Genomic DNA, 12,752 nt, shown 5'->3' with positions numbered 1-12,752 from the left:
GCCGCCCGGCCAACTAATTGACTCTCTTGACCAAAGTGTGTAATGATTCTTCAGTATCGATGAAACAATTAGGTAGAGGGAAGCTTGTGGAAAAGGATGGAATTTGTATATTGTTGACTGTTGATACCTTAGATTTTTAATTCATGTCCTTGCCGGCTTATGGATGTAGGTAAGTCTATGTGTTTTGTTTAAAAATAGCAATAAAAGTTCTACCCCAACCGATTAAATGGTAACTGCTGTCGCTAAACCAGCAGGTATGGTAATAAATACGGTTTCCAAGATTAGGTTAGGGGAATCTGAACATGGTGGAGGGGGATGTGGGACATTTCCTATCAGCCTGACTGTACTTGCACAGCAGGCCAAGTTTAGAGACTCATCAAGACAGGGCTTATAAGACATGGGAACCTCAAGTCTCGATTTCATTCCAGGGCTGTATGAACTGGAAATATGTCAGTGAGGTTAGAACAATTTATCAAGAGCTCATCAAAGCAAGGCATGAACTCTACATACTAAATCCAATAAATTGTTCTATGCTTTTATATTCTACATTGATAAAGTAAATTGCAGCAGATTTTCAAATTGCTTTATTCTACCACTTGAACTTTTCTTTTGCTGTGCTCCAACATACACTGGCACTTTCTGAAAAGGAGTGGAAAACATAAGGGTCTTCAATTGAGATCTCAATGAGATTTCTAATAATATATGGTCCAAGACAATTCCCAGCATCCCCACTACCACAATAGACATGGCTGTGGGAGTACTGTATTTCTTGCTTCAGTATCACCATCTCTGAGGGAATACCAGCTCAACTTAAAAATTATCCAGGTGTACAATTTGTTTTGCTTCTGGAATCTGTGAGAACTGCAACCACTTAGGTCTAACGTGAAAACGCAGCCCTTTCCAGACATTATGTAGTCACCAGAAAAAATAGCTGTAAGAAGCAGTACTGAGGGAGGAACTCCAAAATGTTGATGTACAAGCTTTTGGGCAGATGGTATGTGCTTCCACTGAAAAAAAGTGCTTGTTTTGATTTGTGGGAAATGTATGATCACTACACTAGGCCTAAGTTAGCTATTGTGACAAGCCTTACTGCTTCACTTGGCAAGGTTATGTCAGATACCATAGGTCTGATCAGTTTCTACGAAAAGGTATAGCACTGTGGTAAATCCCAATCAGTCATTTTTTTATATGGAATGACACTTAATGCCAATTAACTTAAGGTTTTATGTGCTGGTTACAAACCCTGGATGTAGAACATTGGGCAAGGAGCAATGGGCACCTCACTTCATCAATTGACTCAAACATGAATATTGCCATTGACATCATTACATGTGTGTCTCCACCCGAAAATGAGTGCGCTACTGTGCCAGAGCTGGCTGGCCAGTCCTTTGGTTTTCAGTATTCTTCTTTTCTAGGTCCTCTTTCATTTCTTTCTGCCTCCTTTTTTATTTGGTTTGGGTGTTTTAAAGCACCAAGCAGCTCCCCCGACACTGGGCTGCTAGTTTGCTGCTCAGTTAGTATTCAGTGCGCTGCAATCGCGAAGCCTTCACTTCTAAACCGGATATTAATCTTGAACTTTTAATCACTTTTAGATAACTCATTTCTCGCTACTTAATAGCCTCATATTTAGATGAGGGGTAATAATTTATTAAATTAAAGGGAAGAAGAAAGGGCTACTCCTACCTACATATTATTAATTATTGGAGTGGAACCACAAAGATAATGCCTAAGTGATGACTAATTTCTGATGTAATAAAATGCAATGTAAATTACTTGACTTCTCGTTATCTAGGGGAAATTCCATCAAGTTCTGAGAAAGTAATGCACAGTCATATATTGTGTACATTATTGCAATGCTCCAATGTAAAAAGGCTACCCGTCCATGTTCGCTCGAGGTGTATGAAGTACATTACCTCTGCACATGACTACACATCTGTGAAAAAGGATCGCTTGAAGTGGGTGAAGGCTCACTAAACAATGTGTGTGAGAATCACGTTTACATCTTTCGAAATAAACAGGCATGCAGATTCAAGAGCAGGTAGGTGTGGGGTGAATGGATAGCTACCAACGTTTCAGATTGCTTATGTGTGACATTTTCATAATTTCAGTGTAATTATGAGTGATATTCAACAACTTTGAGTGGCACTTTCTCGCGACCAAACAGTGAAGATGAGGAAAAGATATACATATCAGAAATTACACCCATTTGAACAATGAGAAACATATGATCTCAGAGGTCAGATAATTTAATAGTGTTACCATTAATACGATCAATGAAACAACTTTGAATATAATATTTTTAATTGGATTGAGTATGTGTTGTGATTTAATGTTGGTAGTTTACATTGGTTCGAGTATATGTTGATATTTAATGTTGCTGTGCTTTAAGGTGCTCTTACCTATTAGTATAAGTATTGTGAGGTTATAAGAATTGAATTTAGACTGTAGGCCATGGGTTCCATGGGTGTTTTGGGAGTTATGGGTTGCAAGGCCATCCAATATTGAAATGTGTCAGTGTTTTGTTTGGTGTTTAATTTATAACTTTGACTGTACTTTAACTGAATTTGTAAACATTTTGTTTGACATATAACTTTAACTAAACTTTAACTGTATTTTTTCAAATTAATTTAAGAAGTTTTTTTACTTAAGTTAAGGTGTTATATCCAATCCTAACCATAACTTTATTTTTACTGATATGTTTTCAGAAACTTTCTGTTTTCACCTGATACACTACATCGAACTTCTTTGAAATCATTCCCTTCATCACTGCACACGTCCTTAAACCATATCCAGCTGTATTTTTCACCAGGGCCTGGCCTACAAACTTCGGCCAATCCACTGGGGACAGCACTGTAGGGGTTAGGCATTTGTGACTGTTTTGCTTGTAGCCTATTTGGGGATGGGATTGTGGATTTTATGGTCTTTTTGTGATTTTTGTGGGATAACAGTTTTTTCTTTGCAACTTTAGTGACAAACAGCCACTTCATTTTTTTAAAACCATTTGTTTTCCTTATTGATGGAATTTGCTGTAATCGTCTTCCATCAGTGGATTTCCCATCCTGGGATTCTTTTCCCCATCACAGACATCGGTTTTGCTCTCTCTGCAGTGTAGTGAAATTATGCTTTGTTCTGCATCTTGCATAACCTGTTGGGGAACATTCTGAGGTTTCTCCGATTCCTGAAGCTCTGGTGTTTTCTTTTTTCTGCCTCTCCAGGAACCATACATACTAATTTACAAGTTTCAGGTGTCACTGAATTGTCGAAGTCGAGAATCACTAGAGGTATCTCCGTCCCCTGCTTATCTTTTTAGGTCTCGCTAGCATAGGCTGTGCACATGCGCAGTCTCGCTGGCGAGATTTTGTTTTAGCGTGAGCGTCAGTATCAGGCTTTAAGACCCGCCCCTCTTTCCAATTGGCTGGCGTCACCGTTTATGCTAAACGATGGCCAGCCATTGGGAAAGAGCTTTTGGTGACGTAGACTTTTCTCTTTTTGAGCCGTCCCACTTGGACAGGCTTGTCTGCCTTCCTTCTGGCGTAAAAGGTTTCTTATCTTTATGGGGCCAAACACATGGCCCCATAAAGATAAGAAACCTTATACTTCTGAAGGAAAGCAGACCTAAAAGATAAAAGTCTACGTTATGGCGAGCTCTTGTGTTAAGTAGCGCTGCGGTTCCTTCCTTACAAGAGGTCGCATCTCTCCAACTACTTTCACTGTTATTGCCTCCAAAGTTTCTTGGGGGCTTCTCTGGCTCTCCTCCACCCCAACTCAACCAGGGCCAAACACCGGGCACACAAACCCTGCCCATCGCCAAGCGTCTGAGAGGAAACAGGGACGAACATGAATGTGCAATTTCAAAACGAGGCCACACCGTACTGCATAGGATCCAAGTGCAGGGTGTCTGGAACAATATCGGGGCAATAGTCCCCTGTCCATGTTTGATTAGCACTGTGAAGCGCAGGTGTCGGGTGTCCTGTGCCAGGTTTCCTAGCCCATCTGTGTGCAGACAGGACCGAGTCAGACTCGGCCCTCGGTCACTGCCAAAAAAACGCAAACGCGAGCCGGGTTGTTCTGGTGTATACTCTTGGTGTGCTTGGGTGGGGGCATTCGCGTTCATACAGCCAGTGTTCCAAATGTCACCTTAAAAGTGGGATGGCCGTAACCCGGTGTCCCGTATTTTCTGGTGCACACCCAGGTTTTCACATCTTTCCTGGCAAATTCCAATAAATTCAGCAAGTGTTCCGGTTTTCAGAGAGGGCCGGCAGAAATAGGGACAGCCCCATATCTGTAAAGCAACCTTTTTATGTTCAAGGGCTCTCTGAAGAAGCTCAGCGCCTCTCCTGAAAGGCCTCGGGCATCTCAGCGTTTGTTCGGATGTGAAAGGTCACCGGAGTCATAGAGGGCTGTTGTCCAATTCAAAAGCCTCGGGGCTAGCATGAAACGGCTCAGAGTAAATCTAAATGATACTGGTCACTCAGGTCTGAATGCTACCCGTCTCTGTCTGGGTGGCTCAGTGAGTTGAAAGCTCACCGGACAAAAAAAGTGCATGGGTGAGTTGATAATAACAAGTGTGAATCCTAGAACGGCCCAGTGCATACCAATAACAACACCTCTCATTGACAGTGTTAAGGAGAAAGGCGCTATATACAAACGTTACTATTACTCTGAACAATAACATGGTCTGATAACTGAGTGTTGAACTCTCAAAAAGGTCTCTCGTAATTAGGAAATATCTGTGGGCTCCGTGATTTTATGTCACTTGGCCTCTAATGTGTTTTGGGTTAGATGTTTTGTGTAGCGTTTATATGTCACCTTGAGGCATATAGTCAACGACTGGCTGTAGCCACGTCCACGGCCTAGGCTCCTCCTTTGATTGGTGGAGGTGGTGATGCCACATGTGGTTCTGGCAGAAGGAGATACTATTGTGTTAACAGCAAACTGTTACCCTTCCCACTTCGAACCCGCCATAATGTCCCCCGGCTCCTCATCGGTGTGAGGGTGATGATGAACAATGCTGCGGTGGTCCGGGAGTGCCGTATGGAGTGTTGCTTGCGCAGGCACGGCCTCCCGAGCTTGTTTGCAGAGTCACTGTGTGTGCAGCGCCGTGCTTGAGATATGCACAGTTAGCTTGCGCTCTCGGCTGACCCCGGAGGAGAATGACCAGCCGAGTGCAGTGCAGCGCTCTCCGCCATTCCTGGTGCACAAAGCCGGCGCCAGCGCCTCCACTGGGCCATAAAAACACAGCCATCAGGGCTGTTGAACCGCCCTTCAGAGCAGACAAAAGGCTGGTGTAATGATAGGGTGGGATATGTTGGCCTCAGCCTGTGTAGCTCCTGATGAAAGGAGTGTCTGTCTGTGTGCTCTGGAGGGGATGCCCTCCCCCCCTTGTAATATTGCAAAACGTGCAGGGCATTAGGACCAGCACGGAAGATAAAAGTGGGAGGAGAACGGGGAGGCAGAAAAGGAGGAGTTTGGAGGGACACAAGTTAGTTAGGAGTAGGAAAGTAATGCGACAAGTAAGAGAAGAATAAAAGCTCCTTACCATATGCACTTGTCGGTGTTGTCTTTATGTCCATGGCGATACTACACCACTCACGCACTCCTCGGGGGGAGTTCCTTCCAGGCTGATCGCATACACACATAACAAACGAGACATGCGTATGAAGGCACTACCGCCCTGCACACAGCTGCTGCATAAACTGAACTGCAGCGGGCAAAGCAAGGCGCTAGTCTGTCATAGATGCAGACTTGTGAAGTATGTAAGCAGGTCCTCTCGATTGAACACTCTTCCTAGGCCGTTATGTCGGTGAGGGTTCAGGGTGTGATTACTCAGCTTGAAATTCCTGGGGTCTGGCTCAGCGGCACACGTCTGCGTTGGCCTGTGTCTCGTGTAGCACAGCTAGGCAAGCAACACGCAACATACTTCTTTCACGACCTAAATCCCTGGAGTGTATATCTTTATGATACTATTAGGTAGAGCCTAGTATACACAGGCGTAACAGCGATTTGTTACATGGGTGTCTTATTCTGAACGCAGTGCCATTTTAATGCCTATATCAAAAAAAGCATTGGCATAGCCAATAGGTCTCGCTTTTGGGACCCTATAAGTATTGAGTAATACAGCACAATATCCTTGGTGCAACAACATCAGCCGTTGCATGGCTATACACTTATGAGGTCCCAAAGGCGAGACCTATTGGCTATGCCAATGCTTGTTGTTACATAGTTTGCAAGGGACCTTCTTGCATTGGGTATTTTCTTGACCGGGGGTGTGTGAAGAACTCCCACAAACATGAATCTTTGTTGTTTCTTCACCTCTTCACTCTCCCGAATCATATTACTACTTTTTCTTAAGCAGTAACGGATAGTCTAAAGATCTCATCCTGTTTTTTTTGCCATAGTACCTTCCCAAAAGTAGCTGTGCATAACAGTTCCGTCTGTTCAGGTTTCTTGCTTTTCACAAAATGGTGGATGTGCTCCCAGTAGCCATGAAAAAAAGGCACCTTTTGATGTGATGAAAGATTATCCGAACTTCCAACCAGTGAAAAGCTCCGAATACTCTTTAAAATATGAAAGTCAGCAGACTCCTTTACAAGTATGCAGACTTCAGAGGAAGTCCTGCCCTTGTTACTAGGCATGTCTGATCTGCAGACTTGCATTTGAGACAGTGGACTCAGTGCATTTTACAAAAAGTTAACCTCATTTTGAACGCCCCCAAAAGTTGAATACAATGCAGTCCCACACCTAAATGGACAATTTAATTAGGACATAATATAATTTTTAAATGGCAGCTGAATGTGCTAAGAGTCCTCACACTTTATTTTAGTCCTATGGACTTGAAACGAGAAAATAGTCATAGTCTGTGTTTTTGGTACCTAGGCTGCGGGCTACAGAAGGTCCAAAGGTTTTATAGATTGCAGTCTGAGTATGGAGACCATAGACTTTGGAAGGGGACTCAACACAGGTCCATTTTTTTTTTGCAGTTTTATATAGCGCAAACTCGACCCCAAGGTATCAGAGCGCTTTACACGAGCACCAGTTGCATTACAGAAGGACACATTCATTTTTTATGCAGTGGGAGATTGTCATTTTCTCAGAATCATAGGATGTTTGAGCCTCCCGCCAGATTCGAATCTGGTTCCCCAGCTTCAAGGTCAGCCGCTCTGGACCTTAGGCCACATCCTCTCACCATAGCGTTTATTATCGACGGTTTCAGTACTGAGAGCCTGGCATACTGAGCAAGAGCACAAGCATATAGTGCCTGCCAGTGTTCGTGAACCACAAGATATGAACAACACTTTTGCCCCAATCAAAGTTTCAGGGGAAACTGAGGGGCTCAACCATGACCTGGGTGTACGAATATTCCCACCGTGCAACCTTATGCAGCTTTTCATTTTTCACTTGAGGATATGGTACCTGTGCCCCATGTCCAATCATTTATTTCATTTGAAGGTTTTATTTAGCATGAACAATTGAGACTACAAGAGAAAGGTGTTTCATGCAGCCAAGCAAGAAGAGTCTTCTGGTCTAGGAACCTGACTTAGAGTTTGCGGTCCCGCAAGAGATGACGAGAGAAGAAGATCCCTCGTCCAAATTAAAGTTAGACCTGCAAATTGTCCTCGAATCTGAGGACAAGGACAGTTTGCATACTACTTGTTCAGGTATCTCTAACTTTTAAACCCTTTCAAGCCCACAAAAATATTTTTGTAATGCTAATTGCTCAAAGTATTGAGCGGATTTACAACAAACCACACAAAGGCACATCCTTGAGTTAAGTTCTCGTTTATTTCCCACTTAGTTGTAATTCCGTTCAATACATTTTTCTGTTGCAGATAGCAAGGATTAGTATGGGATTTAAGTTGGGAAATGTCACATATTGGACCCCCTCCTTTTTTTCTGGACCAACCTTCTGCTGCCAAACCTAAATAGACGTGTGCTACTCCACCCCTAATAACGAACCCAAATTGGATGAACTTTTCTTTTTGAACGTTTCATGGATAGTCATCACACAACCCCAAAGTTATCAGGAAACGGGTTGTTAATAGCAACTGTGACTTAATCGTAACTACAGGGATGCTCTCACTCACTCACCACACAATTTTCTACGTATGCAATTAATTGGTTTTGTTACAAGGCCAGTATCATCTTTACCCTTAAGAGAAGTAAAGACGCATTTTCTCTGATTCTTATCATCTATAGACTAATCACAGCTCAACTAGTGTGCGAATACTGTCTGGCCCTTCCTATTACACAGAGAACAACGTGTATAAAGTCGGCTAAGCGAGCTTCCATTTTGTTGTACACCAGTACAACATTTCTGCAATAGGACACTTGGTCTACCCTGTCTCTTTTACTTGTTTGGGGGGGGGTAAACACATCGCTTGCTTGGTGCAGAGGCATTTTAAGGCATGGGCAATTGTCCAGGGCCCTCACTTTCCAAGGGCCCCCTTTCTTTCACTTTTACCTCTGTCTGTTCTATTTTGTTACCTCCTACCCAGTACCACCTTAAGGATTTTGACGCCCCAGGCAATACATAGTTCAACAAAGTTTAATATATAATGTAATATTGTTGGCATCATGTGGGTGTGAATTAGCAGGACAATTATCATAAAATTCAAATTGTATTCAAACAGGCGCCCCTAAAGTGTGATTTGCTCAGCCCAGCAAAATCATTACAATGACACTGGGTGGAAGAAACACACTTAAAGTAATAGACAAGAGAGAATGTTGGGTAAACGTAATAATTCTTACCTGATTTTTAGGTATGCAGCCCCTCCAAATACCAATAGCACAACAATGATGACTGTCACTGTAATGGCTGCAATGCTTCCTACAAAAGAAAAGAGAGCAGATTCTGTGGGTATAGCCCTGGCTTATGTATACATAGGTACTTTTTATTACATACATTGAAAGTAGTAGTTTATCTTAATGCATCATTCTTAATATCACAGACAATAAGTGACGTAATCTTCAAATTATCAACTGCGCTGCAACAAAAAGTGCTATTGTTTACTGTTCATTAATAACCATGGACATGTTGATTTTTCAGGGTTTTACTTATCGTAGAAGAAGCACAAATCAAGCAATAAGTACATTAATTACTTCAGCTATGACATGCAATATGCAAATAGTATAATGGCTACATTATACCATTATTGTAGTATAGTATATAGAATACAGTCAGAAAGCTTGCTTCTAAGCTGATACCGAAGAAAGACACAAGGTTACTATCAAACTAATATGCATGCTTCAGACACTGACTCACATAACTGCAACTAAAACACGTTTGTGTCAAGAGACACCCATAGATGTCAACAAACATCCATCCTTGACAAGAGATATCACCAGTGGCGGCCGGCATGGCTCACGGGTGGCGGGCAGGCGGGTCACGTGGGGGGAGTGGCTTTATGCATATAACAATAAAAAACATTTTTAAAAACAACACACGTACCTTTGCGCCGGGTCGCGCATCTCTGCTCCTGTTCTCCTTGTGGAACTCGAGAAACAGGAAGCAGGCCACACTGACCAATCACAACCCTGCAAGGTTTTGAGCATCCTGGTTCGACACTCAACCAGGGAATGGGGGCCTGGCCTTGTTCTCCATGCAGGCTGTAATTTAGCCTGCATGGAGAATGGGGAAAGTGATAGAGGGCTGACCAAACAATCATTGCGCACTTAAAAGTGGGCAAACCCCTCTTCCCCTACCCTGCTCCGGGAGCAGAGCAGTCCCGCCCGCAAAGCAGCAGGGGGGCAACGCTCCTCCGCCATAGCAGAGGAGTCACCGCTGGATATCGTCACACACTGCATATTTCCCAAGCCCACACCAAACAGCCATATAAACAATCAGACATTAGACACAACATGAAATACACATACACATGTTCAAACAGCTCTGGACATGATCTGGCACCTATCCTCACCATTGGACACTCAGGAATGCCATCCCACTTTGAAAACACACACACCTTCAGATACACATGATTATAATCATACCAACAGATACCTTGTTGCAAAACATAGTCACCCGTAGATCAATACACAGACAACTGGGGCCATATTGCAGTATGGGCACATTTTCCTGGTTATCACTGCTTAGCACTAACCAGGAAAATGTGCTGCATTGTAATGTATGCGCTGCCCCCAGGGCAGCCACGTACTTGCGCTACCCCCATAGCAGCTCATTCAGCTGTAAAAAGGAGCAGCTGCTTTGAAGCTTGAAGTTTCACAGTGCAGGCGGCAACCCACCTGCACTTTGAAGGGGGATTAGAGATCCCCTTGCAGGCAGGTGCAGTGAGTGACTTCACACACCTGCAAGGGGATGTCTTTCTTCCCTCCCGAAGGTTGCTTTCAAGGGGCGCACTGATAGAGAGCCATCTTTTAGGTGCCTCCTGACAGCTTCTTTGCCTCTGCGCCCGCAGCTGTAATATGACACAGGTGCAGAGGCAAGGGATTCCTTCATTTGCATGGGGCCACGCCCCCACGCAAATGAGGGAATGCCCTCTGATTATAGCGCTGGTGCTTTATGTATGCCCACGCTATCAGTATTACAGAAGGGGACGCACAAGCATCTGAGGCCTCTTTTGTAATACCAGAGTGGCCGGGCGCGCGCAAAGTGGGCGCAAATGCCCGTTGCGCCCCCTGGGCACTCCGGTAATACAGCCCCTGGTTGGCAAGGCAGGTGCCTGATATACCAGTCTTCCTTGGCCAGAGGAGGGCTGGTTTAGGTGGCATCTGTCCTACATGCATTGAAAGCAGGGCACTAAACCATCTGTCGGAAGCCCCAGGTCCTGTTCACCCTCCAAAAGAGGAGCTTGAAAAAGGTCCAAGGCAGGTGTTGGGACCTATCTGCTCCTCAATTCTCAGAGGACTGGAAAATGTTGCAGCCCAAAGAGAATGACAGTTGCCCCAGCACAGTGTTATCAACAGGAACCAGGTAATGGGGACTTTGGCAGCTGCCCAGTCCTTTTTGGCCTTTGGAATTTGTCAGAACAAGTAAGCTCAGAGAAAGGTGATGCCTCCTTCGCTGCATATTTTTCTATTGCACCGAGGAAAAAAAAGACAGCTGTCCTATCTATGCCTCTTTCACCATCCAAAAAGGACAGGGGAGAGAGAGAGCAGGCTAAGTGCCTAGTTCACAATAGCAAGCAGGGTGCCTAAGTAAGTTAGCAAGTATTCAATTACTATAAAATTACAGTTAAAATACTAATGACATTCCCTCAAAAATTAAAGCTAATGGAGTTAATGTTAGTGGGAGTCAATAGAGGCAGCACCACAAAACCTTAAAGGCAGTAAATGTACAAATTAAGTCAATATTATGATGTCATTTCACACTGCGCTGTAATAACTATAAATACCATGGCAAATCAGGCCCTATAGAGTAAATTACACAGATTAACTTTAAGTTTTCAGTAGATTACAAACTTCCACCTCATGTTGTGAATATGGATATAATGTACAAAACATAAAAGGAGTAGCTATAATAGAAGTCTTTAATACATTCATGTGCCAACCGTTTTCTACATAAACATTTCTGTGGAGACCTAATGTACAATTTAGAAAATCCTCCATTTACTAATATTGTACTAACTCCATATCTTAACATTTCTAACAACTCCTGCTGGGGAGTGTTGAATTGCTAATGACAGGTAGCAATACAGAATACTGCTGTGTATGTTTGATGGAGCAGGGTTTTGCGTAAAATAAAAACCTGCTTGGATTGAACCCTCTGTAACATTTACTAACTGTGTGCAGTGAAAAATAAACGAGAACATGGGAAAATGCTTCTGCGCAAGCGCAAAACTAAACTACTGAAGTAGGCCGCAAAAATGCTTCTGGCTAATGAAAAATTAAAAAAGACTAATGCTGCTTTAGTGCACGTTATTAATACCAGCAGTAATGCGAACATTAACATGAGTTTGCGCTGGGATAAAATGCAGCATTTGTGTTGATGCGGAGAAAAATGCATTTCAAATAAGAATAAATGTTTGTGTTTTATTCATTGTAGAAACAAGCATGGGTTTTGTTTTGCATGACAGATAAAGGGTTAAGAAAGTCAGTAGTGCTGAAGGTTAAATCCTAGAAAATTGAAATGTGAGCAAGAGGGAAAGATGAACCTGACTTGTCCTTCAAACCCTGAGTGCCTGCCAAGATCCGAATGAAAAGAACAATGTTATGAACGTGGAGGGTAGCTTACTCTGCAGAGAGGCGCTCAACAAGAAAATAAATACGTTGTAAAAGATGACTGCTGGAGAAGAGGAAACAAGCGATAGAGTATTGGACCCTATTTCCTGAGGAGAAAGTTGATGTCTTTATGGATGACTAAAACAAAGAAGTCTTTAAAACCTAGGTGTGTGTAGAGAGTGGTGTGACAGTTCACCCCCTTCCTAAACCAATCAAATGTGGAACATGACCTAAGTTAGATACTTCTGTGGGTTAGACTTTGGGTTTTAGGGTATAATTGAGGTGCCCAGAGGGAGGGGTGTTTGGACAGACATTTTGCTGACTGTTGGGGTGAGATTGTTGCATGTCGTCGGTTTCCTGTTTCTCCTGTGTTTCCTGACTTAGTCTTTGTCTCTTCAAATCTTCTTGAAAGAACTTTGCTGTTTACCCTGGCCAGGAGACAGTGTTTCCTTATTGGGTTAGTACTGCCTGATATCTGAATTTGCATAATTGTTGCAAATGTATTTTATTTCTGAATCTTTTGTGTTTTCTCCTATCCACTCCTTAATGCATTGTCATTGATTATGAATTTGTCA

At 43.1% G+C, this 12,752-nt stretch overlaps 1 protein-coding gene across 1 annotated transcript in view; it reads right to left on the bottom strand.

Annotated features, from left to right (window-relative positions):
- PARM1 (prostate androgen-regulated mucin-like protein 1) overlaps nt 1–12,752 on the bottom strand; it is a 460,383-nt gene that overhangs the window by 92,411 nt on the left and 355,220 nt on the right. Inside the window, exon 3 of the mRNA XM_078676043.1 lies at nt 8,749–8,827. Within this exon, the coding sequence (XP_078532169.1) occupies nt 8,749–8,827 (79 nt within the window). The remainder of the gene's footprint in view (nt 1–8,748; nt 8,828–12,752) is intronic.

Source organism: Lissotriton helveticus, chromosome 2_1, assembly GCF_964261635.1.
Source record: "Lissotriton helveticus chromosome 2_1, aLisHel1.1, whole genome shotgun sequence".
NCBI lineage: Eukaryota > Metazoa > Chordata > Amphibia > Caudata > Salamandridae > Lissotriton > Lissotriton helveticus.
This window is presented reverse-complemented; position numbering and strand designations above follow the sequence as displayed.